The 25,848-nt window shown below is 38.0% G+C and overlaps 1 protein-coding gene across 3 annotated transcripts in view; it reads right to left on the bottom strand.

The window, feature by feature from the left end:
* Nucleotides 1-25,848, bottom strand: part of LOC114652500 (anoctamin-2-like) — a 406,460-nt gene that overhangs the window by 243,376 nt on the left and 137,236 nt on the right. For all 3 annotated transcript variants that reach the window (XM_051920300.1, XM_028802904.2, XM_051920313.1), the window contains one exon: nt 7,662-7,816. In XM_051920300.1, coding sequence (XP_051776260.1) covers nt 7,662-7,816 — 155 coding nt within the window. The remainder of the gene's footprint in view (nt 1-7,661; nt 7,817-25,848) is intronic.

Below are 25,848 nucleotides of genomic sequence, written 5' to 3'. Positions count from 1 at the left end.
TCTTATCTGACTGATAGGCAAGAGTTTGTTAGTCTTGGCAACAGCAGGTCCAGCACAGCGCCAGTCATACAAGGAGTTCCACAGGGCTCTGTCCTCGGTCCTCTGCTTTTCTGTATTTATATGCTTCCCTTTGGCCATATTATTCGTAGCTTTGGACTAGGTTATCATTTTTATGCAGATGATACTCAACTCTATTTCAATGTTAAAAGTGGAACTTCATCAGAGCTTTCTCAGCTCACAACTTGCCTCAATGACATTAAAACCTGGATGGAGCACAACTCTTTAAAATTAAATTGCAACAAAATTGAACTTCTGCAAATTGGGACTAAAGTGCAACTTAATAAAATGAGCTCCTGCCCAGTCAATCTTGGCGGTGATCTCATCAGACCTGCCTCTACCTGCAAAGAATCTTGGTGTCATTTTTGATTCCTCCCTTTCTTATTCCGCCCACATAAATCACATTAAGATACATTCTCAGTTTCACCTCCGTAACATATCATGTTTTCGCTCCTTCTTGTCTATGCTTTTATCAATTATTGTAATTCCCTACTGGCAGGTGCCAGTATATCACAGCTACAACTTATTTAAAACTCGGCTTCAAGAGTCCTTATACAGACCAGCAGCAGCAAGCACATAACATCCATCCTGCTTTGCCTTCACTGGCTCCCTGTGTCTTACAGAATTGAATATAAAATTCTACTAATAACCTACAAACCCTTAAACGACCTTGCGCCAAACTACATCAGTGACCTTCTCCATCACTATGTGCCTGTCCACCCACTAAGATCCTCCGATTATGGTAATCTTGTTGTACCCCACACTAATCTACACTCCATTGGTGACAGGGCTTTCACCTGTATAGTGCCCAGACAATGCAATGACCTACCGAAATTAATTAGACCAGCTGGCTCCATGAATTCTTTTAAAAACAACTCAAAACTCATCTGTTCAGGAAGGCTTTTAGCTCTACCTGATTTTATTACCCTTCTTTCAGTTTACCTCTATGTCAAGATGCTTATGTAACCTGTGTGTGTGTGCTAGACCATCAATTACATTGTCTGTTAGGCTTTTTCTCTGAATTTACTACCATACTCTTCTTTTATTTATTTATCTGGTTTAGTACAATGCTATATATTGTATACCCTGCCGTTCTCTCTTAAACTCTGTGAAGTGCCTTGAGCACGGGAAAGGCGCTATATAAATAAAATGTATTATTATTATTATTAAGTAACTTGGTGAGGTGCATTTTTTATAAAGTTTATAAAACAATTGTTAAAATATTATGCTTTATTGACATGTTCCTTTAACATAATAATAATTAATTTAACAGAGAATTAAAAAGTTTCATTCATTTTATATAAAAATTTCATGTTGCTTCTTCGTGCCAATCCCAAGTGCAGATAAGTGGGGAGGGTTATGTCAGGAAGGGCATCCGGTGTAAAATTTTGCCAGATCGACATATGGGCAACAATACAGATTTCCATATCAGATCAGTCGAGGCCCGGGTTAACAACGACCGCCAACAGGGTGCTGGCGGAAATTGGGCTACTGTTGGCCGAAGAAGAGAAGGAGAAGAAGAGGGGGGGAGACGTGTCCGGAGGTTGGAGGAGAGGAGGAAAGTAAAGAGAGTGGAACTGAGAGTAGGAACTTTGAATATTGGCAGTATGACTGGTAAGGAAAGAGAGTTAGCAGATATGAAGGAGAGAAAGAAGGTTGATATATTGTGCATGCAAGAGACTAAATGGAAGGTGAGTAAGGCCAGGTGGATTGGAGGTGGATTCAAATTGTTCTATCATGGTGTGGATGGAGGTAGAAATGGGGTAGGAGATATTCTGAAGGAACAGTATGTCAAGAGTGTTTTGGAGGTGAAAAGAGTGTCAGGCAGAGTAATGATTATGAAGCTGGAAATTGGAGGTGTGATGATGAATGTTGTTAGTGCATATGCACTGCAAGTTGGGTGTGCAATGGGTGAGAAAGAAGATTTTTGGAGTGAGTTGGATGAAGTGCTGAACATTGTACCCTAGGGACAGAGAGTGGTGATTGGAGCGGATTTCAATTGGCATGTTGGTGAAGGGAACAGTGGAGACGAGGAGGTGATGGGTAGGTATGGTGTCAAGTGAAGAAAATGCCATTACTAAAATTGGTTTACCGGAACTTCATTAAATAATTACCTAACTGAAACCATACACTTGTGTTCTTGACTCAATCCCAACAGACTTTTACAAAAAGATGTTTCTGACATTCTAATTGGCAGTGTAATAGCAACATTTAACTGTTAATTAGATACTGGCATTTTTGCAGATACCTTAAAGAATGCAGTAAATAATCTCCTTCTTAAGAAAATAGTATTGACTATCCTGTCTCAGATAATTTTAGATCTATCTTTAACCTACCTTTTAAAAGTAAAATTTAAAAAAGGCTTTTCAGTAGTTAAATAATTACTTCAATAAAAACCTTTTTGGATAAGTATTAGTCAGGCTTTAGAATAAATCATAGTACAGAAACTGCTTTGGCTAAACTAGTTAATGACTTGCAGATAAATGCTTACACATATAACATATCTGTCCTTGTTCTGTTAGGTTTGAGAGCAGCGTTTGCAACCATAGATCACAGTAATCTCATTAACAGCATTATTCAATGTGTAGGTCTTTCTGGTAGTGCTTAGATTCTTTGTAATATGTTGTGCTTTTACGTCAGATATACACAATATTGTACATGGTGTATCATAGAGATTAATTCTGGGACCGCTGTTTTTGTCAATCTACATGGTCCTGTTAGGCCAGATTACCTTGAATTGCTGATGGCACACAGATTTACTTATCAATAGCAATAGATGTATATGTGATGTATATATCGAGCATATGTAACATTATAGTAATTATAATGGCACTGATAAATAATTTGTCTTTATTATGATTACTTTTACAAGTACCACACATTTAAACAGATAGTTAGAGACTCAGATGAAATGCATGTTTTTATTATATCAAATGTGTCTGTTTGAAAATGAAACACTCAAGCACACACATGAATGCAAATGTCTTTGTTTTGTACCGACTGATGTTTGGACTTCGCAGTCTTTACACAGTCATAGTGACATGTCATTGGAATTACTTTTTTTTTCCCATTCAGTTTTATTCTTGAATAAAAGCCAAATTGTTTCATTACTGTGAATGTAGAGTACAAATATTGTTTTCAAATTAAGATATGGAATATAAATAAACACTTTCATTCAAGGTATGACGAAACAAGTTTTTATTCAAGAATAAATCTGAATTAAAAAATTGTTCAAATGACATGTTGCTGAATGTGTACAGACTGGGAAGTCCAAATTGCATTTCCAAATAAAGACGTTTTCATGCATGTTTGTGTTTTGTGTGTCACATGCAAGCAGTCATATTGGATATAATAAATACATTTCTGTTAAGTAACAACCTGTGTAGGTTTGTTAGTTGCAAAACTTAATATTAAAATGCAATTTAGGTCTGTGTGCTATTTGAAGTTAAAGAAACGCAATTATCAAAAAAGTAAAAACTCATATTCAAGAGGTTGTATTTGATATAATAAACACCTACATTTGCTTTGTGTCTACAAGACTTAACATGTCTTGTTTTGTCATACATTAACACAGATCGTTGTAGATACGGAACACACATAAAATGTACAGTATTTCAAACAACAATATATCATTACCTATAAAATTCATTTCAAGTCTTTGCAGACTTGAGCTGTAAGGGAGAACTTTCGGGATGGCGGTTATAAACATATGAGTGTAAGTGTCAGAAGGGGCAAATGACTGGCTGAACGGGCGATGGGTCAGTGCACATTCCACACTGCTAAATGACACATTTGCAAAACAAAGGCAGTTATCAGCAGGCAGTTGCTGTACTTATAAGGACATACAGTTTTCCTTGCATGTGTTTGGGGAAAGTAAGCTTTTCAGGGAAAACGAAAATTTTTGCAGCCTTTGGGGATTCTAATAGCTTGCACTTTAAGCACTATTTTTTATATTCTCTTTTTCTAGTTTTGTGCAGTGCTGCCACCAGATGAAAGTACTCTGCTGCAGCCTTTGCTTTTGTGGCTGCTGGTCAGTCATATAGTTTTGGAACTCTTAGAGATTTACTTTCTTCAGCATCCTGTCAGCTGGAGTTTTTGTTTTCCTCTAGCCCCTGTCCAACTGATAATAGCAACCAAATCTTACTTTTGCCATTTCAACTATCAGAGACTTATAAGCTGCATATATTTTTTATATTTGTATTAATTTTTTATTTAGAGTTGTAACTCTTCTACTTTTTTATAAAATACTTTAAGCTACATATTTGTTTGAAAACATGCTACATAAATACATTTTACTTCAAGTTAAACCATCATTAAAGTCCTCTTTTTCCCTAATATTATGTGTTCTTATCTTTTCTGTTGCCTCATTTGAGATGAGACTATGGTAGGATTAGGCAATTGGCTATGGCTGCATAAAAACAAATGCATGAATAATTAAATTAATTGAGTACTGTATATGATACTTTAATACTTTTGTATGGCTGTTTAGTAATAGTGACTCAATAGTAGATAATGGGTTAAGTTAGGAAATTGAGCTATATTGAAACAAACAAAATCTACAACTTGCATTTAATGAATACATGTTTTGGTGTTCAAATGTTATGATATGCAATGATGCAATAAGTTTAATGTATCTGATTAATATCAACTGCCATTCCATTTAGCCCAGCTCACTATAATATGTCTGAGCTAATTGCAATGAGGTGGATTTCTGACTTGACATTGACAGTGAAACTGAATGATTTGCATGATCTGCAAGAGATAGAACCCAATTGCATGAATATGGGACATTTTACATAAATTACCATATATGAAGACCATGCTGCAATCACTAAGTGACTGTCACCACAGTCACAAACTAAGTTGCTACAGTGACTTAACTGCACACCATTTGTTTTTTTTTTTTTTAATGATGAGAGAATCATACAAAACCGGATTGAGAATTGCAGAACATCCTAATGCTTCTAGATCAGTTTATTTTGAGAACAAGGGCAGGGCTACAAAAGAAGATTGCTCAAGGGAAAGTCTGTTATTTTCTTTCAGTCTTTTTATGGCTATACAGCTGGAGCACCCAGCACTAGAGCTACAAGAACATTTAACGAACGAGGAACAACTGATTGCTTTTTGGTTTATAGAGACACGACCACACAATAAGAAGAAAGAACAGAAGATCATGATGCACTTTTAAATGAGTCAGATTTTTGGTCTAAAATTTTAGAGTCTACAACAATTGGAAAAAAGAAATTAAAACTCAGGAGGGGGACACAGCAAAAATAATGCCAAGCAGTGAGGATCTTCAGTGGAACTTTTGTGAGCACACCACATTTGTGTACATTGTAGTTAATTGGGTCACATGAAACAAACTTGCTCTCAATGGCAATTTATAAAGGCAATTTTAAATCAGCCTGCTTGGCTAAAGTGGGTATCATGCCTAGTGTCATTAGCTCCTGAGTGAGAATGAAAGATGTGACTTGTGGACCAGTGCTCTAAAATACATTTCAGTATAGTTGGGATTAGTCTACCATGTGTATTAACCATGTGTATCAGACATTGTTTTCAGGTTTCTGATTTAGTAAGCATGTTTGAAGGCACAGGAAAGCATATTAAAAGAAATCAAACAAAAATGTATGAGAAGCAAATGGGTTGCAAATTTCATAAAAGAGTTATCTGAAATTAGATTTTGTCAATGGAGAGTCCAGGTATTAGAAGTAGGGATGCTGACAGAATTCTTTAAGAGTTTATAGGATCAATGTGGGATATTAAGGATGAATGTCATTGAGTAGTGTTGAAAACAAATATTTGACGAGAGCCCCCCTGGAGATGCTCACCTAGTCACTTAAGGGTAGGACAGAATTGACATGAGGCAGATATCCTCAATATGTACACAGAATGATCAATGAACAAATGTAAAAGCATACTCTGGTTAAGTCGTAACATTTAGGTCTAGTTGAACCAACAATTTAGGATGTAGAGTGGCTAAAAGCAAATAGTCAACCACGGAGAAAAGAAACACAGTTTACCTCATTCCATGCAGTGCAAGCCCAGTGGTATACAAACATCAAAAAGTCTTGCAACATGTATACAAGAAAATCACAATGCTGTCAGAAGGAAAGACCCATGGTCTCTGATTTTCACACATGCAAGTTCCTGTGGATACACATTTAACTGGGACATTGGGAAAGTAAAATTCAGGGCCAATACTAAGAGTGCCAAAGAACTGTCTGAAGCATGGGTCTCTAATGAAAATGCCATTAACAGACACCTGGACTTGAACCCAGCATAAGCAAGCTTAAAAAAAGAACATCTAAATAATAAAAAAGACTTTATAACCAACACTGAACCCCAACTTACTAATCCACCCTCAACTCCCTTACACCTCCCCCTCCATCCCCAACCTTCACCAGCTATATATTGCCTTTGATTCCTGTATGTCTAATAATTTTCCTCTGATGATGACACAAGGCAGATTGTTGGAGGCTTAGGAATAAAAAAACTAATTTTCTCCCATTGTGAATCTCTAGCTAATCATATCACATAACTTCACTTCCACATATATACATATATACTATATTCTCAGTGTCCAGCAAACATTAAGGTATATTAATAATATATGGCCAGAAGTATTGGCTGGAGTGGTGTAAGAAAAGGGCCAATTAAACTCTGGAGCAATGAAAAAATGTTCTCTGGGGTGAGGAATCACAGTAATTGACAAATCTGTTTTCGGTGGGAGCCAGGAGAATGCTACCTTCCAGACTGCATGGCGATTACGCTCAAGTTTGGTAGAGGGGAGAATAATGGTCTGGGTCTGTTTTTAGGGTTTAGGCTATGCCCCCTGCATTTCAGTGAAGAGTACTGTTAATGCTACAGCAAATAAAACATTTTAGACAATTGTACCCTTCCAACTCTGTGGCAACAGCTTGGGGAAGGTAGCGTTCTGCTCTAGCATGACTGTGCCCTTGTGTACAAAGCCATGTCTACAAATACGTGATTTGATAAATTTGGTGTGGAGGAACTTGAGTGGCCTGCACAGAGCCTTGACCTCAACCCTATATTGAACACCTCTGGGATGAATTGGATTGTTGATTGTAAACCAGGTGTTCTCAACCAACATTAGTACACATGCTTTATTTTCTTTAGTTTGTGTTAATACATTTCACAAATGCTCTTTTGGCTGAATGGGAACAAATTCACACAGACACACTCCAAAATCTTGTGGAAAGCCTTCCCAGAAAAATGAAGGCTATTATAGTTGAAAAGAGATAGCTAATTCAATATTAATGCCCATGGTTTTGGAGTGGGATGTCCAAAAAGCTCATGCAGGTGTGGTGGCCATAAAGTGCATTTACCTAGTACAATACAAGTGGCGTTCATTATTTTTGTTTTCTTTGCAAGAAATCATTACATTCAAGTGTACAGTATATGCAGCAATTTGATTCACAAACTTGGATCGAGTTATTGCATGCATTCTTAATAATGTAAATCCTAAGCACCACCATGATACATGTTATTTAAAACCAAGATACAAATACCAGGTATGCAATTATTACATCAAATAAACTAAATTACATCAAACAAAATAAAAGAATTCATGTGACTCAACTCACAGATGCATTTTCTCTCTAGAGAATGAATGTGACAGGTACTTCATCTTCCTATCACTTTCCATTTGTGGCACTCTGGGATGTAAAGGTTTTGAGAATTTTTGCCAAACAGCATTTAATTTTGAACCAATTCCATTGTCCTCTTTCAGTTCATACATCTGAAAAAAATTAAATACAATTACTATTCAATTTAAAAATTGTAACTGTATATAATGCGTAAGAAAAACACTGTATATTATATATACAGTACATATACAATAGAAATAAAGACAGTATACATATTTTTAGTAATATAAAATCAATCTCAGTTCACAACAATAATTTTAATTAACTATTAATAATTTCAGCTTATTAAGTATTATTAAGTATTATTAAGTATTAAGTATTATTAAGTATTATTAAGTCATCAGTTTACACTGATGACACATTAACTTGGCCATGGTTGCATTGTTTTGCCAGAACAAACTCCAGTGCCCTGCAACTTCAAGTTGATTTAGACAAATTCAGAAAATGGGTTGGTATATGAGTCAATGACTGGATTCCATTCCCGCTAACTACTATTTATGTTGAATACCAAAAAGTACATATTCAGAGTAGTTTAAAATGCTATGCCTCAGTTGTTATGCAATAATATACAAGAATAGTTTCAACAAATATTTGAAATATTAAAATGTATTCTTTGATTTTAATTCTTAAACATATACTTTTAATTATTTTAATTGCCAGCATTTCAATTTCTCACTCCCTAACTTGAATAAATATATCAAATCAGAACAACATAATGATGTTGGCATACAGACTTTTAGATTGGACTCAATTTTCATTTAACTGACCTTCTTGTGTGTAGTTTGCGTGTTCTCTCAATGTTCTTTAGCTTTAAAACAGAAGTTTACCCATTTCCTCTACAAGTAAAAACTGACTGACAAATCAAAATTGGTCAGATAAAAAAGTGATTTTTTTAAAAAATGTGATACTTTTTCATCAATAGTTTCTGCAAGAATATGTGCTAACACTACCTAACCATGACCAAAAAAAGCAGTAAAATGGATTGAAAGACATAAATGTTATTGTATATATAAGGTTATGTCTTCTTAATAAAAAGATGATGTATTATATAGCATATAGTATTTATACTATATTATACTATACTATTTAAACTATATAGAATATAGTATTTTACCTATATTATAGGTGTTTTAAGAGTAAATAGGTTAATACACTCAATTGGCCCAGTTAAAGGGCCAAACAAAACAGCCTTGAGACATTTAAGATATCTTAAGACATCAAATATCCAATTTTATCTTGATATATTTTCTTCTTGAGCATTTGCTTTTGCACATATATTGAACCAAGCTGTTTATCCCCTGTAATTCAGCAACATTGAAGTCTCAGTACTGTAAAATGTTTTATTAGCTTCTGAGCAAAAGGCTCTAAACTTGCAGTCATGACTGATTAAGTCATGGGACAATATTCTTATGACAAAGTTGTAAAATATTAAGTTATGGTTAAAAAGATATTATTGGTAACCATGACACACTTATTGGTTGATACTTCAACCAAAGGAGTGCAGCAAATATCAGATATGCTAAGTAGTATTATATAACATATCTGTAGTGAACATTTTGAATACTCCAGAAAAGTGACTCATGTTTGCTCTATATTATAACTATTTTTTCATTCATAGTTCTAACAAGATCATTACAGTTATTGTTCAAAAAGATGAATCCAATTAATGATTCTGTAGGCTGACTGCACTATGCACAAGGTAGGAACGAATCTTGGAAAAGGTAAGCATATATCAGAGAAAAAGGAGCCACATATTTAGATTTTCTAACTAATCTAACCTTTGACAGGTGAGAAGAAAAGTATAGTTAATGGAAAAAAACACAAGAAGTTTAAAGACGTGCATGCAAACTATATATCTTCAGCACTTGGCCAAGAGGTCTGAAGCAAAGAACTAAAAAACCAACCACTACACTAACAAGCAAATTGTTCTATTAAGGTGTGGATGGGAGGAGAAATGAAGTAGGGGTTATCCTGAATGAACAGTATGTCAAGAGTGTTTTAAAGGTTAAGAGAGTGTCAAACAGAGTGTCGATTATGAAGCTGGAAGCTGAAGATGTGATGATGAATGTTAGTAGTGCATATGCCCCGCAAGATGAGAAAGAATATTTCTGGAGTGAGTTGGATGAAGTGGTGGAGAGTGTACCCAAGGGAGAGAGAGTGCTAATTGGAGCAGATTTCAATGAACATGTTGGTGAAGGGAATAGAGGGGATGAGGCGGTGGATGGGTTGGTATGGTGTAAATAAGAGGAATGAAGAAAGTTTGATGGATTTTGTGAAAAGGATGGACAAGACAGTGGTGAATACGTGTTTTAAGAAGAGAGAGGAACTCGGGGTGACATACAACAGTGGAGAAAGATGCACACAGGTGGATTATATCCTATGCAAAAGGGTCAGTCTGAAGGAGATGGGAGACTGCAAAGTGGAGGCAGGGAAATGTATAGTAAGGAACCATGGGATTTTGGTCTGTAGGATGACGTTGGAGATCAAGAAGATGAAGAGAGTGAGGGCAGAGCCAAGAATCAAAGAATGGAAGTTGACAAAGGAAGACTGTAAGGTGGAGTTCAGGGAGGAGGTAAGATAGGAACTAGGTTGTAGTGAAGAGTTACCAGATAGCTGGGCAACTGCAGCAGAAGTGGTAAGGGAGATAGGTATAATGATGCTTGGTGGAAACCTGTTGGTGGAATGGGGAAGTACAGGAGAGTACACAGAGGAAGAGTTTGCCAAGTGGGACAATCACAGAGATGAAGAAAGTAGACAGGAGTACAGGGACATAAGGACCTGTATCAATTGGCTAGACTGGAGGGCTGCAGGTTTTTGTTCCAACCCAGTTTCTTAATGAGAACTAAATTATTGCTAATGAAGCATTTATTGCTCAAGTGACAATTTTTTTGCTTCATTTTAGTTATCTCACTTGTTAAGGATCCCCAGCCTTAATTGCTTAATTTGGTCTTAAACAGCTGCATTCAGTGTTTTTAATGGCTCCTTATTAGCAATAAGATTCAAATGACAAAGGAGACAGCAGTTCTCCATCTAGCTTATTTCCATTTACACTTGTGTGGATTCATCATGCATATTTGGTTTAATATAATACTTAAGAGACAACTGTGACAGACTGAAAATGATCTGTTTTAGGCTTCAAGTCATTTGGACGTTCATTGGAAAGGAAAAAAAAATACAATATAAGAACACTACATTGCATACTAACGTCATAAAATTAAATAAGTTCCGAGATTGGAAATCATTGGTTTCTAAGCAATTGGGTTGGAAAGAAAACCTGCAGCCACTGCAGCCCTTCAAGAACGATGCTGCCTACCCCGGGCTAGACAGAGGAACTGAGCTGGGAAAGATGAGCAGCAAGTTAGAGTAATAAGGGATAATGATGGAAACATACTCACAAGCGAGGAGAGTGTGTTGGGCAGATGGAACGAGTACTTTGAGAGGTTGATGAATGAGCAAATGAGAGAAAACGAGAGAGAGAGAGATGGTTGGATGATGTGAAGACAGTGAACCAGGAAGTGCAATGGTTCAGCAAGGAGGAAGAAATGAAAGCTATGAAGAGGATGAAGAATGGGAAGACTGTTGGTCCAGATTAAATATCTGTGGAAGAATGGAGGTGTTTAGGAGAGATGGTAGTGGAAGTTTAACCAGATTGTTTAATGCCATCTTGGAAAGTGAAAGGATGCCTAAGGAGTCGAGAAAAATAAGGGTGATGTGCAAAACTGTAGCGACTACAGTGGGATAAAATAGATGAGCCACAGAAAAGAGTAGTGGAAGCTAGGGTAAGAAGGGAGATAATGATTAGTAAACAACAGTGTGGTTTCATGCCGGGAAAGTGCACTACAGATATGATATTTGCTCTTAGGGTGTTGAAGGAGAAGTATAGAGAAGGCGAAAAGGAGTTGCACTGTGTCTTTGTGGAACTAGAGAAAGCATATAACAGGGTGTCTAGAGAGGAGTTGTGGTATTGTATGACGAAATCGAGAGTGGCAGAGAAGCATGCCAGAGTGGGACTGGATATATACACAGAAAATGAGACAGCGGTGAGGTCTGTGGTAAGACTGATGGATGCGCTTAAGGTTGAGGTGGGATTACATGAGGTATCGGCTCTGAGCCCTTTCTTATTTGCAATGGTGATGGACAAGTTGACAGAGGAGATTAGACAGGAGTCCCCGTTGACGATATTTGCAGATGACATTGTGATCTGTAACAAAAGTAGGGAGAACGATGAGGAGACCCTGGAGAGGTGGAGATATGCCTTAGAGAGGAGAGGAGAGTAGTGAACGTCACTAGGACCAAGACAGAAAACATGTTTGTGAATGAGAGGGACAGAGTAATGGGGAGTGTGGAAGCAAGGTGAAGAAGAGAGTGCAGGTAGGGTGGAATGGGTAGAGAAGTGTGTCAGGAGTGATTTGTGACAGACGTGTACAAGTAAGAGTGAAAGGGAAGGTCTACAAGATGGTAGTGAGACCAGCTATGTTATATGGGTTGGAGACAGTAGCACTGACAAAAAGGCAAGAGACAGAGCTGGAGGTGGCAGAGTTAAACATGTTAAGATTTTAATTGGGTGTGATGAAGATGGACAGCATTAGGAGTGAGTACATTCAGGTCAGCTTAGGTTGGACAGTTTGAAGACAAAGCCAGACAGGTGAGATTGCGTTTATTTGGACATGTGCAGAGGAAAAATGGTGGGTATATTGAGAGAAGGATGCTAAGGATAGAGCTGTCAGGCGAGAGGAAAAGAAGAAGGCCTAAGAGGAGATTAATGGATGTGGTGAGAGAGGACTTGCAGGTGGTGGGTATGACAGAGTAAGATGCAGAGGACAAGAATATATGGAAAAAGATGATCCACTGTGGCGACCCCTAATGGAAGCAGTGGAAAGAAGAAGAAAGAGGTATACATAACAATAGCGGTAAGCCCCTGATACTTTTGTGCATCATATACAGTACAATATAACCCCTGATCAATGGTACACCATTATATAAATCTGTGCAAAAGACCAAAGGGACCCCCCCTCCAAATCTCCTAAGGTCTTTAATTTTATATACATGTAAGACCACATGCAACAATCACAAATGGGCTTTGATTCCCTGATATTCCCCTGGAACAACGGTGTCAGTTTAAACTTAATGGGACCCCATGAGCTGTACTACTGTCATGTACATTTGCATCTATGAACCAACCCCCTAAGACCTCTGACGTAGTTTACATTTACATGTGCATATGCTTACTGGGTCACTGCTTTTTGCAGATGATATTGTCCTATTTGCTTCATCAGGCCATGATCTTCAGCTCTCTCTGGATCGGTTCGCAGCTGAGTGTGAAGCGGCTGGGATGGGAATCAGCACCTCCAAATCCGAGACCATGGTCCTCAGCCGGAGAAGGGTGGAGTGCCCTCTCAGGGTTGGTAGCGAGATCCTGCCCCAAGTGGAGGAGTTCAAGTATCTCGGGGTCTTGTTCACGAATGAGGGAAGAATGGAGCGTGAGATCGACAGGCGCATCGGTGCGGCGTCCACAGTGATGCGGGCTCTGCATCGGTCTGTCATGGTGAAAAAGGAGCTGAGCCATAAGGCAAAGCTCTCAATTTACTGGTCGATCTACGTTCCTACCCTCACCTATGGTCATGAGCTGTGGGTAGTGACCGAAAGAACGAGATCACGAATACAAGCGGCTGAAATGAGTTTCCTCCGCAGGGTATCTGGGCTCTACCTTAAAGATAGGGTGAGAAACTCAGTCATCCGGGAGGGGCTCAGAGTAGAGCCGCTGCTCCTCCGCATCGAGAGGAGTCAGATGAGGTGGCTTGGGCATCTGATCAGGATGCCTCCTGGACGCCTCCCTGGTGATGTGTTCCGGGCACGTCCAACCGGGAGAAGGCCCCGGGGAAGACCCAGGACACGCTGGAGGGACTATGTCTCCCGGCTGGCCTGGGAACGCCTTGGGATTCTCCCGGAAGAGCTAGAAGAAGTGGCCGGGGAGAGGGAAGTCTGGGCATCTCTGCTCAAGCTGCTGCCCCCGCGACCCGACCTCAGATAAGCGGAAGAGAATGGATGGATGGATGGATATGCTTACTTTGAACGGAGATGGCCCACTTCCCAGACTCCAAATTTCTTTGAATCAGTACTTGAAATGGGCTAGTACTTCTCATTTTTAAAATTTTGATTACATTCAGGTTTTCCAGTCTCCTGGCTCTCATCATATTTATCCATTATGCCACATCCACTTCCAGCCCCTGGTCATGCAACTGCTAACTCCAAACTCCCATGTTCTTAGACCATGGTGATTGAATTTCTAAAGGGAAAATTTCTCATAGTTTAGGTTAATACATCAGTGTAAGAAATAGGGTACCAAGCACTGTGGTATATCAATTGTAAACACTGCTTTGCATATACATCCGCAGCTAAAGATTTTAAAAGGGAACCACGTACAACTGATAAAAAACAGGAAAAGAAACACTGTACATGAGTGAACAATGTTAACAAATGAACATTGTAAACATCAAATAGTGAAAATAATACATCTTAAATGTCACATTATTCCTATTGATTACCTACTTCAAATCAAAAGAATACAATTGAGGTTTGATTTGACAATCAACAAAAGCCAAGTCAGTAGGAAAAGCAAGAACTGAGCTAAGGCAGCAATGTTTTATTCATGAACAATAGTGTATAGCATGATCAAGAGTAAGCAGTTCTAGTGACCTAATAATTCTATTATTACTTATTATCTGACTGATGTCTTTATCCAGGGCAACTTGCAATATTTGAAATACAATTGGTTACATTTCTTTTGTTTGTTTAGTTGGAGCACAGGTAGGTGAGGTGTCTCGCTCATGGTCACACAGTGTCATAGTTAAGAAGACAAGACAAATAAAAAAGGACTAACATCTTCACCCCTATTTGCAATTAATCCAATTGTGATAGTGTATCTTATATTAACATCTAAGTTAAGAACAGACTTTCTTATAGAAAACCAAGCTTAACGTGAAATAAAAGCGACTGGTATATAAAATAACTGTTACTTTCAAGTAACTTACATATATATTAGTCCTCTCTAAAGCTCTGATGTCCCAATTCGATTTGATTTTGATTCACAATGTCCCGATTCAATATCAGTTTTATCTTGATTGAATTAGCATGCACTGATACATTTGAAGTGCTGGCTTTTTTGGAGATTACTTAACCATGCATAGGGAATATTATGAGAGAAACGATGAGCTGAATGACTTTCGGCCTGTTGCTCTGACATCACATGTGATGAAGACCATGGAGAGGCTGCTGCTTCACCACCTTAGGCCACAGGTTCAACACGCCCTTGACCCTCTGCAGTCTGCATATCAGGAGAAGGTGGGAGCAGAGGATGCCATCATCTATATGCTACACTGATCCCTCTCTCACTTGGACAGAGGTAGTGGTGCTGTAAGAATTATGTTTCTAGACTTCTCTAGCGCCTTCAACACAATCCAACCTCTGCTCCTTAGGGACAAGCTGACAGAGATGGGATTAGATTCATACCTAGTGGCATGGATCGTGGACTATCTTAAAGACAGACCTCAGTATGTGCGTCTTGGGAACTGCACGTCTGACATTGTGGTCAGCAACACAGGAGCGCCACAGGGGACTGTACTTTCTCCGGTCCTGTTCAGCCTATATACATCGGACTTCCAATACAACTCGGAGTCCTGCCATGTGCAAAAGTTCGCTGATGACACTGCTATCGTGGGCTGCATAAGGAATGGGCTGGAGGAGGAGTATAGGGACCTAATCAATGACTTTGTTAAATGGTGCAACTCAAACCACCTACACCTGAACACCAGCAAAACCAAAGAGCTGGTGGTGGATTTTAGGAGGCCCAGACCCCTCATAGACCCAGTGATCATCAAAGGTGACTGTGTGCAGATGGTGCAGACCTATAAATATCTGGGAGTGCAGCTGGATGATAAATTAGACTGGACTGCCAATACTGATGCGCTGTGCAAGAAAGGACAGAGCCGGTTATACTACCTTAGAAGGCTGGCGTCCTTCAACATCTGCAATAAGATGCTGCAGATGTTCTATCAGACAGTTGTGGCGAGCGCCCTCTTCTACGCAGTGGTGTGCTGGGGAGGCAGCATTAAGAGGAAAGACGCCTCACGTCTGGAAAAACTGGTGAGGAAGGCAAGCTCTATTGTTGGCATGGAGCTGGACAGTTTAACATCTGTGGCAGAGCGAAGGGCGCTCAGCAGGCTCCTATCAATTATGGAGAATCCACTGCATCCACTTAATAGTATCATCTCCAGACAGAAGAGCAGCTTCAGCGACAGACTGCTGTCACTGTCCTGCTCCACTGACAGATTGAGGAGATCGTTTCTCCCCCAAACTATGCGACTCTTTAATTCCACCCAGAGGGGTAAATGTTAACATTCAACATTATACATAGTTATTGTCTGTTTTTTCTGTTTTTCACCTGCATTGTTATCATTCTTTAATTTAATATTATTTATTGTATCAGTATGCTGCTGCTGAAGAATGTGAATTTCCCATTGGGATTAATAAAGTATCTATCTATCTATCTATCTATCTATCTATCTATCTATCTATCTATCTATCTATCTATCTATCTATCTATCTATCTATCTATCTATCTATCTATTAATATAAAGTGACTAATTTCAGTAATGCTTTATTTGAAGGGTATCTGCATTGTGACTTCACAACATAAGCATAAGCATGGAATGACATATAAAAAGCATAACTTAATTACTACTGAACAGTTAACATCAGTATTTGCAAGATCTGGAACAAAATATTATTGCTCTTTAAAAAAAAAAATTTTACAACACTGCACCCATTCAAAATTCACTATAATTTAACTAACATGTATCACCACACATATTAGAGGGGCTCCTTGTTTAAATACAATGCAATGGCATCTATTAATTAGGGGGCTCTGTCCCCTGCTCACTTTGTTCGTCAACCCCTTGGCAGGCGCAACTCGCTAGCCACTTTGCGGATCTGCCACTCGCGTATGGGGAAGCGGATGTACAGTTTATACAGATTGGTATTTTCATGGGAATTGTTACATATGCATAATAGAACTAACTATTTTACATTACAGCGAGTAATTAACCATAGTAAAACACAGCAAAAAATGTAATAAATTGAAAGAAAATTATGTTTCATGTTGCGTTATACATTTTCATTCATTTTGGCTTTGAAATTAACACGCAAATGCTTTTTAAACTTATACTTTTACTGTAAAACTTCAGCAAAACAATTTCTTTAATTAACTCTTTCAGAGCTGATGTCGACTTTTGTCAAAAGGAGGAGTTGACGATGGTAATCAACTGTAAACTGTGACAAAACCAACCCAGCTAACTGTGGTGCTGAATAGGTTTTTCCTAGCTTACACACCTACGACAATGTTTGCCAGGAGGACTGTCACTTAACAATGATAAGAGGTAGAAACCAGATTGCAAAGCACAGCAACCATGACCGGTGCTGCTACTGCCCCAGCCACGCGAAGACAGCCTGGCAGCAAGCCTGCCGCACATTCTTGGCAAACTGGCAGCCACAGCATGCAGCAACAGATGTTTTATGTTGATTTCTATGTGAAACCATTGCTTCTCAGAAACTACGTTTTTTGGAAAAAATATTCAGCCCTCAAAGAGTTAACTTTTTGTCAATATCGCAATGAATTTTGATTCTGTGTTTGGACTTACATCATGGCAATGCAACGTATAATTTCCCATGAGTGAATATCGTTTCTTATTCTCTAATAAATAAACAGACTTTTTTGAATGTTTGTCCCTGTGATTTGTTAGTTGTCATAGCAAAAGCTATTGTAACAGGAAACTGTAAACGTTTTAATACGAATGGCATATCAAGATCTCCTTTGGTGTCTAATGTTATCCGCGGAAGATGTACTACATTACTTTTCTTGTCGCCTGTTAAAATTTTGCATGTCATTTTCATGTAACCGATCGAAAATTTTCATGTTAATTCATTTGACTTCGTTTCTCGGTGCTAGAATTGCCCGCATACTCATTTCTTCTGTTGATAACCCTTCAAGATAAAATTCATCAGTAAGATTTCAACATAATAAGTCTTCTTTTATTGGGAACTTAAAGTGAGGAAAATGTCAAAATTTATAAGAGCTGAGAGCGCAGGAACTGTGTCTGACAAAAGCATTCACACAAATGACAGGTGAGTGGACCTTGGGTATGGTTGTAAATGGTTGAGAGGAGGGTGGGACTTGACAAAATCTATTGGAAAAACTCTTGTCTCAAGATTTTCTTTTACTGTATAATAGATAGTATTATAAAATAATCAAATATTATTTCTTAAATAATGAATATGTTATTCAGTTACCTATTCATGTCTTATGAATCTCCATGTAGACACCCTCCAACTAAGCCATTACCCAAATTTGTTCCCCTATCGGACATTTAAAATAATCTTGAATTAGTCGAAAATAAGGATACAGCAGGAAATCTTACAGAAATCTTCAGTTGCTAATTTGTAGCAGTCACATTAATCAGTCTCAAAAATGTGTCCTCACAATTCCTCCTCAGACAAAAAGGTTGCTCCTGGAATGACTGACATTCAGCGCTCTTGACTGCAACACATTCGTCACAGGTCCCCAGTCATTTTTAATGTAGTGACATGAGTGACGTGGCGGTACTTTGCTTAAGATCTTCATAAAGCCTAGGCAATAAAACCTCACTCATTTGCTTCCTGGTTGGTATGTTATACTGTATTCCCAAAACCTGTATCATTTGTCAAAAGCCCTTGGTTTCAACAACAGTGTAGGGTCACGCATCTTTACAGATAAAAATTGCTATAGATTCTGTTATTTTATGGGCACGAAGAGAATTAAATGAAAGAATGGAGCTAAATGCCATCTCCAGTGCAGATTGTTTAGGCTCAACTTCTTTGGATGTCAGCTGAGATTATGTTTATGGGTGACATCAGAATAAAAGATTTCTCATGTTTGTTGTGTTACAATGCTTAACTTCTAAGTTGCACATTTTATGTATGGTTTTCCTTTATCCAGTTGTTCTTTGCCGACGCTCTGTTTGAATCCATAGTAAGTCCACACATCTGATTTACTTTAACGTTAATTACACCATTTTATGCAAGGTAGTCCAAGTGTTTTTCTGTAGAAATCTTTAAGAGGAAGATTAGTAACATCTACTGGATTGGAAGCCAAAATTGAAGATGACCAAAAATCTGCATATAATAATTGAGCAGGCTAGAGATTCACAAGATCGATCTTGAGACTTTAAAAATCGATATTGAATCGTTTATATTATAAATAATGATTATTTGGAAAATCAATATTTTTACACAAGCCTAGTTCCCCCATAACTGCACCATGTCTAATACGCACATTATTTAAAGTACCCTAAGTTCTTGTCAATAAGCCGCGGCTTATCTAAGGAAAAAAGTTGTGAAAATGAAAAATAGAATATCGGCTTATACATAAGTCCGGCTTATACATCCATCGCGGGGGTTGCGTTCCAGAGCCACCCGCGAAATAAGAATATCCGCGAAGTAGAAACCATATGTTTATATGGTTATTTTTATATTGTCATGCTTGGGTCACAGATTTGCGCAGAAACACAGGAGGTTGTAGAGAGACAGGAACGTTATTCAAACACTGCAAACAAACATTTGTCTCTTTTTCAAAAGTTTAAACTGTGCTCCATGACAAGACAGAGATGACAGTTCCGTCTCACAATTAAAAGAATGCAAACATATCTTCCTCTTCAAAGGAGTGAAGCAAACAAATCAATATGTCTGTTTGGCTTTTAAGTATGCGAAGCACCGCGGCACAAAGCTGTTGAAGGCGGCAGCTCACACCCCCTCCGTCAGGAGCAGACAAAGAGAGAGAGAGGGAGAGTTTGTTTTTCAGTCAAAAATCAATACGTGCCCTTCGAGCTTTTAAGTATGCGAAGCACTGTGCAGCATGTCTTTTCAGGAATCAGCTTTACAAAAGATAGCAACGTGAAGATAATCTTTCAGCATTTTTAGACGAGCGTCTGTATCGTCTAGGTGTGCAAACAGCCCCCCTGCTCAATCCCCATACGTCAGGATCACAGATAGTCAGCGCAAGATTGACAGAAAAGTAAGCAATCTAGCTTCTCAGCCATCTGCCAATAGCGTCCCTTGTATGAAATCAACTGGGCAAACCAACTGAGGAAGCATGTACCAGAAATTAAAAGACCCATTGTCCGCAGAAATCCGCGATATATATTTAAATATGCTTACATATAAAATCACAATTTAAATGACCGCTACGCACTCGTGTTGACTCGGCGACGCCCAGAGCAGAAAGAACGCGCTCCGGCCGCTCCAACCGCGCCATGCGGGGAGTGAGAGAGACGGCAATATCTCACACTCTCTCCCCCCTTAAAGAAATTAAATGGGCGCGAGTGAGACCACTGACCTCCCTCCCTTCTATTAGTTATAGGTTATAGTACGTTCGGCTTATCCATGAGTCCGGCTTATCTATGATACGATTTTATTTTAAAAATTCGTATGATTTTTGGTCTCCGGCTAATACATGAGTCCGGCTTATAGACAAGAACTTAGGGTAAATACATTTTGAAAGCCTATGTGACTTTATAGTGTTCATCTATCCATTTTCCAAATGCACTAAAGCCTCAGTAGGGCCACAGGAGCTTATCTCAGTAAGTATGGGATGCAAGGCAGGAACAACCCCTGGACAGGAAAACAGTCCATCACAGTGTGAATACACTCACACACAAACAAAAGCTAGGACGAAATTAGCATCACTAGTCCACCTAACACAGGCCTTTGGATGGTAGGATGAAACCCTAATGGACACGGAAAACATGCAAGCTTTTCACACAGGGAGGACCCAAGATGTGAACCCCAACCTCCATTTTGCATGGCAGCAGTGCTACAACTGCGCCACCAAGCCACCCACTATGTGTAGTCACATAATCAACTCTCATTTTAAATTATTTCTTTACATAATTGTGCACATTTATCAATTAACACAATATTTAATCAACCCTCAATCACTGAGAATGGGTTGCACTTGCAGAAAATTAAGTTTTATCACTTATTTGTGAACAATGTGACTATATTGCCACTCCATGACTAAACACTGCTCAACAAGGTAACTAGATGAAGGCCTTGCCAGTGTTCTCACTGGAACTTTGAACAATGAGGGTGAGTTAGATAGACTGTTCTGACCATCACAAATATCCAAGTAGTAATTCAACTGAACTAAAGCACTACACCTTTTTTTTTTTTGCTTTTTATGGTACAATGCAAAAAGCTCTGATTCACTGCTACCCTTGCTTAAGTCACCTTCTTCATTTAACCACAGTCATCTCAAGTAAACAAAAGTATACAGACATACTGAAGGTAATCATAAACAATAAAAGATATAAAATAAAACAATATGCAAAAACTAATGACAAACTCTTGTAAAATAACCAGATTAAAATAGTAGTTGTTAATATTAACCCTATAGATGAAGATGAGATTAGCTGTCACATATTTCCTTTCCATGAATGACAGCTACACACATAGGTCTTGGACATAGACAAAGCAGTTGTCAGTTCATTATAACAGAGGAATTACCTTGGTATAATTATATAATATTCCGAAATAAGGCACTTCTGAAATTCTTTCAAGTGCAGTGCAAGTGTGTTCATTCTTTAGAATCATCAATTGATGGCATTCCATAACATCATGCTCATTCAAATAGAATCAGGCAGTATAAAATGAAAGATAGCCTTTAATTATGTGCTTTCATGTGAACTCATGCATCTATGTTTGGAATTTCATGTAACTAAATGGGAATTGCTTTATTTGCTCTTTCATCTTATTATGGTGTGTTATATAATCTGAAAATATAGTAAATGAGGGTTGTAGTTTATTTTCTGATGTTATGACATATTCTTTTTTTTTTTATTTTATTGATGTTTTTGTCATCATTCCATAAAAATAGTCAATTTTTACAAAAAATAGGATTGAAAACAGATCAACCCCCACCCCTGAGAAAGAGAGCATGGCCAACGGAGTAAAACTTAAAGCTAGTAAAAATAAATAAATTGATGAGTTTAATAGGCGCATAAAGATAAATGGAGAAGAAAAAGAAATGGGAAGAGAATCTACTTCCTCAGTGCTTTAAGAGCTAATTCTAAAATGTTATTGATTAGATGCTGCCAGGTTTTTAAAAAGTTCTGCACAGATCCTCTAACTGAGAATTTGATTTTTTCTAATTTCAAATAGTATACAACATCAGTTACCCACTGACTTAAAAGAGGAGAGTTAGGATTCTTCCAGTTTAGCAAAATAAGTCTGCATGCCAATAGTGTAGTGAAGGCAATCACAGTTTGCTTGTCCTTCTCCACTTTAAGCCCATCTGGAAGAACACCAAACACACCTGTTAATGGATTAGGAGGGATTGTGACACCAAGGCTGTCTGAAAGGCACTTAAACATTTTTGTCCAGAATGATGTTAATTTGGTGCAGGCCCAAAACATGTGACCCAGTGAGGCTGGAACTTGATTGCAGCGTTTGCAGGTTGGATCTTGCCCTAGAAACATTTTGGACAGTTTTAAATGAGACAGATGTGCTCGATATATAATTTTGAGTTGAATAATTGTATGCTTTGCGCATATGGAGCTTGAGTGAATTATCTGCATTGCTCCCTTCCACTCCTTTTCTGATATTTTGAGTGAAAGATCCTTTTCCCATTGTCCTCCTGGATCTTTGAAAGGGAGGGACCGTAAAATAATTTTATATATTGCAGAAATGTGGTCCTCGAAACTGAGCAATATTTTTTCAAGCATGGAGGAAGGTGCGAGATGAGGAAAATTGGCAAAGTTCTGTTTAACAAAGTTTCTAATTTGAAGATAGTGAAAGAAATGTGTTACTGTAAAGTTAAATTTGGAATGGAATTGTTCATAGGATGCAAAGATATTGTCTATATAAAGATATCTAAGCAATTTAATCCCAAATGTTTTCCAGATATTAAAAACTGCATATGCTTGCGAGGGATGAAAAAGGTGGTTCTCATGCAGAGGTGCCACAGATAAAAGATTCTCCATCTTAAAATGCTTTCTACATTGGTTCCATATTCTGAGTGAGTGAAGCACAATATGGTTATTAGTATATTGGCGATAACTTGCATTTATTGGGGCACAAAGCAGGGAATATAAAGAAGTACTGCAGGATTTTATTTCTACTGCAGACCAAGCCTGTGTATGTTCATCTATTTGTGTCCAGGTTTTATAGCTTGTATGTTTGCTGCCCAGTAATAAAACTGAAAGTTACAGTAGGTACGGCCATGCCACCTTCTGCCTTAGGTCTTTGTAGGGTTGCTCTTTGGCTACGTGGATGTTTTAAGTTCCAAATAAATGAGGTTATGGTTGAATTTGTTTATTTATTTATTTATTTATTTTTATAAATTTTATTGCAATCATCCATCCATCCATTTTCCAACCCGCTGAATCCGAACACAGGGTCACGGGGGTCTGCTGGAGCCAATCCCAGCCAACACAGGGCACAAGGCAGGAACCAATCCCGGGCAGGGTGCCAACCCACCACAGTATTGCAATCATTCCATACATATAGATCAATTTTTACAAAAAATAGGATTGAAAGCAAATCAAACCCAACCTCCGAGAAGGAGAGCATGGCCAAAGGAGTAATACTTAAGGCTTGTAAACATGCCTAAATTATTGGGTTTAATAGGGCAAAAAAAAGATAAATGGAGAAGGAAAAGAATATTCTTTTTATTCTAAAATATTATTGATTAAATCCTGCCAGGTTTTGAAAAAATTCTGTACAGATCCCCTAACTGAGAATTTGATTTTTTCCAATTTCAAATAATATAAAACATCGGTTTCCCAGTGACTTATTAGAGGATAGTTAGGATTCTTCCAATTTAACAAAATCAGTCTGCGTGTCAAAAGTGTAGTGAATGCAATCTCAGTTTGCTTGTTCTTATCCATTTCAAATCCATCTGGAAGAACACCAAACACAGCTATTAGTGGGTTAGGAGGGATTGTGACACCAAGGCTGTCTGAAAGGCATTTAAATATTTTGGTCCAAAATTAAGTTAATTTGGTGCATACCCAAAACATGTGACCCAGTGAGGCAGGAACTTGGTCGCAGCGTTTGCAGGTTGGATCTTGCCCTGGAAACATTTTGGACAGTTTTAAGCGAGACAGATGAGCTCGATATATAATTTTGAGTTGAATAATTCTATGCTTTGCGCATATGGAGCTTGAGTGAATTCTCTGCATTGCTACCTTCCACTCCTTTTCTGATATATTAATTAAGAGATCTTTTTCCCATTGTCCTCTTGGATCTTTAAAAGGAAGTGACTCTAATAAAATTTTATATATTGCAGAAATGGTGTCTAAGTCCTCGAGGTTGAGCAATATTTTTTCTAGCATGGTGGAAGGTACGAGATGAGGAAAATTGGGCAGATTCTGTTTGACAAAGTTTCTAATTTGAAGATAGTGAAAGAAATGTGTAGCTGGAAGGTTACATTTGGAATGCAATTGTTCATAGGATGCAAAGATATTGTCTATATAAAGATATCTAAGCAATTTAATCCCAAATGTTTTCCAGATATTAAAAACTGCATATGCTTGCGAGGGATGAAAAAGGTGGTTCTCATGCAGAGGTGCCACAGATAAAAGATTCTCCATCTTAAAATGCTTTCTACATTGGTTCCATATTCTGAGTGAGTGAAGCACAATTGGGTTATTAGTATATTTGCGATAACTTGCATTTATTGGAGCGCAGAGCAGGGAATATAAAGAAGTGCTGCAGGATTTTACTTCTATTGCGGACCAGACCTGGGTATGTTCATTTATTTGTGTCCAGGTTTTTATGGCTTGTATGTTTGCTACCCAGTAATAAAACTGAAAATTAGGTAGAGCCATGCCACCTTCTGCCGGAGGTCTTTGTAGGGTCGCTCTTCGGATAAGTGAATGTTTTGAGTTCCAAATAAATGAGGTTATGGTTGACTCTAATTGCTTAAAAAATGATTTATTGATATATATTGGGATGTTTTGAAATAAAAAAAGAAGCTTAGGAAGGATGCTCATCTTAACAACGTTAATTCTTCCGGCTAGAGTGAGATGAAGGGTTGACCATCTATGCAAGTCTTGCTTAATTTTTTCCATACAGACAGCGAAATTTTGTTGATAAAGAGCTTTATGTTTACTAGTGATATTTACCCTAGGTATTTAAACTGATCTGCTATGGTAAAAGGTAGGGTGTCCAATCTAATATTATATGCTTGTGAATTCACTGGAAAGAGTATACTTTTATTCAAATTAATTCTGAGACTAGAAATCTTTTGAAAATCTGAAAGTGCTGTTAAAACTGCAGGCACAGTGTTTTCTGGGTCTTATATATATATAAAACCATATCATCTGCATATACAGAAATTTTCTGTTCCAGTCCTTCTCGGATAATCCCCTTTATCTGATAAGAATTTCGACAGTGGACCGCCAGTGGTTCAATGGCGATTGCAAACAGCAGTGGTGACAAAGGGCATCCTTGTCTGGTGCCACGTTCTAGTTTAAAGTAGCCTGAACAAATGTTGTTAATACAGACTGAGGCTTCTGGACTGGTATACAGTAGTTTGAACCATGCACAAATATTCGGGCCAAACCCAAATTTCTCCAGAGCAGTGAAAAAGTAGTTCCATTCAATCATATCAAATGCTTTTTCTGCATCCAATGATAATAATATCTCTGGGGTGAATATATTACATTAAACTGGCGTTGAAGATTGGAAGATAAGTGTCTGCCTTTAATAAATCCAGTTTGATCCTGTGATATTACTGAAGGCAGCACCTTCTCCATCCTTCTAGCTATGATTTTTGAGAGTATCTTAACATCATTATTCAGGAGTGAAATTGGTCTGTATGATGCACATTGTAACAAGTCCTTATTTTGTTTAGGAAAGATGGTAAATAATGCTTGACGAAAAGTTTGAGGTAGAATTTGATTGTCTCTACCTTCTGTAAATGTTACCAATAAGAGGGGAGCTAGCTGAGTGGAGAATTTCTTATAAAATTCTCTAGGGTAGCCATCAGGGCCTGCTGATTTCCCGCCTTGAAGTGACTTTATAGCATCTAGTA

Source organism: Erpetoichthys calabaricus, chromosome 1 (genome assembly GCF_900747795.2).
Source record: "Erpetoichthys calabaricus chromosome 1, fErpCal1.3, whole genome shotgun sequence".
NCBI classification, from domain to species: Eukaryota; Metazoa; Chordata; class Cladistia; order Polypteriformes; family Polypteridae; genus Erpetoichthys; species Erpetoichthys calabaricus.
This window is presented reverse-complemented; position numbering and strand designations above follow the sequence as displayed.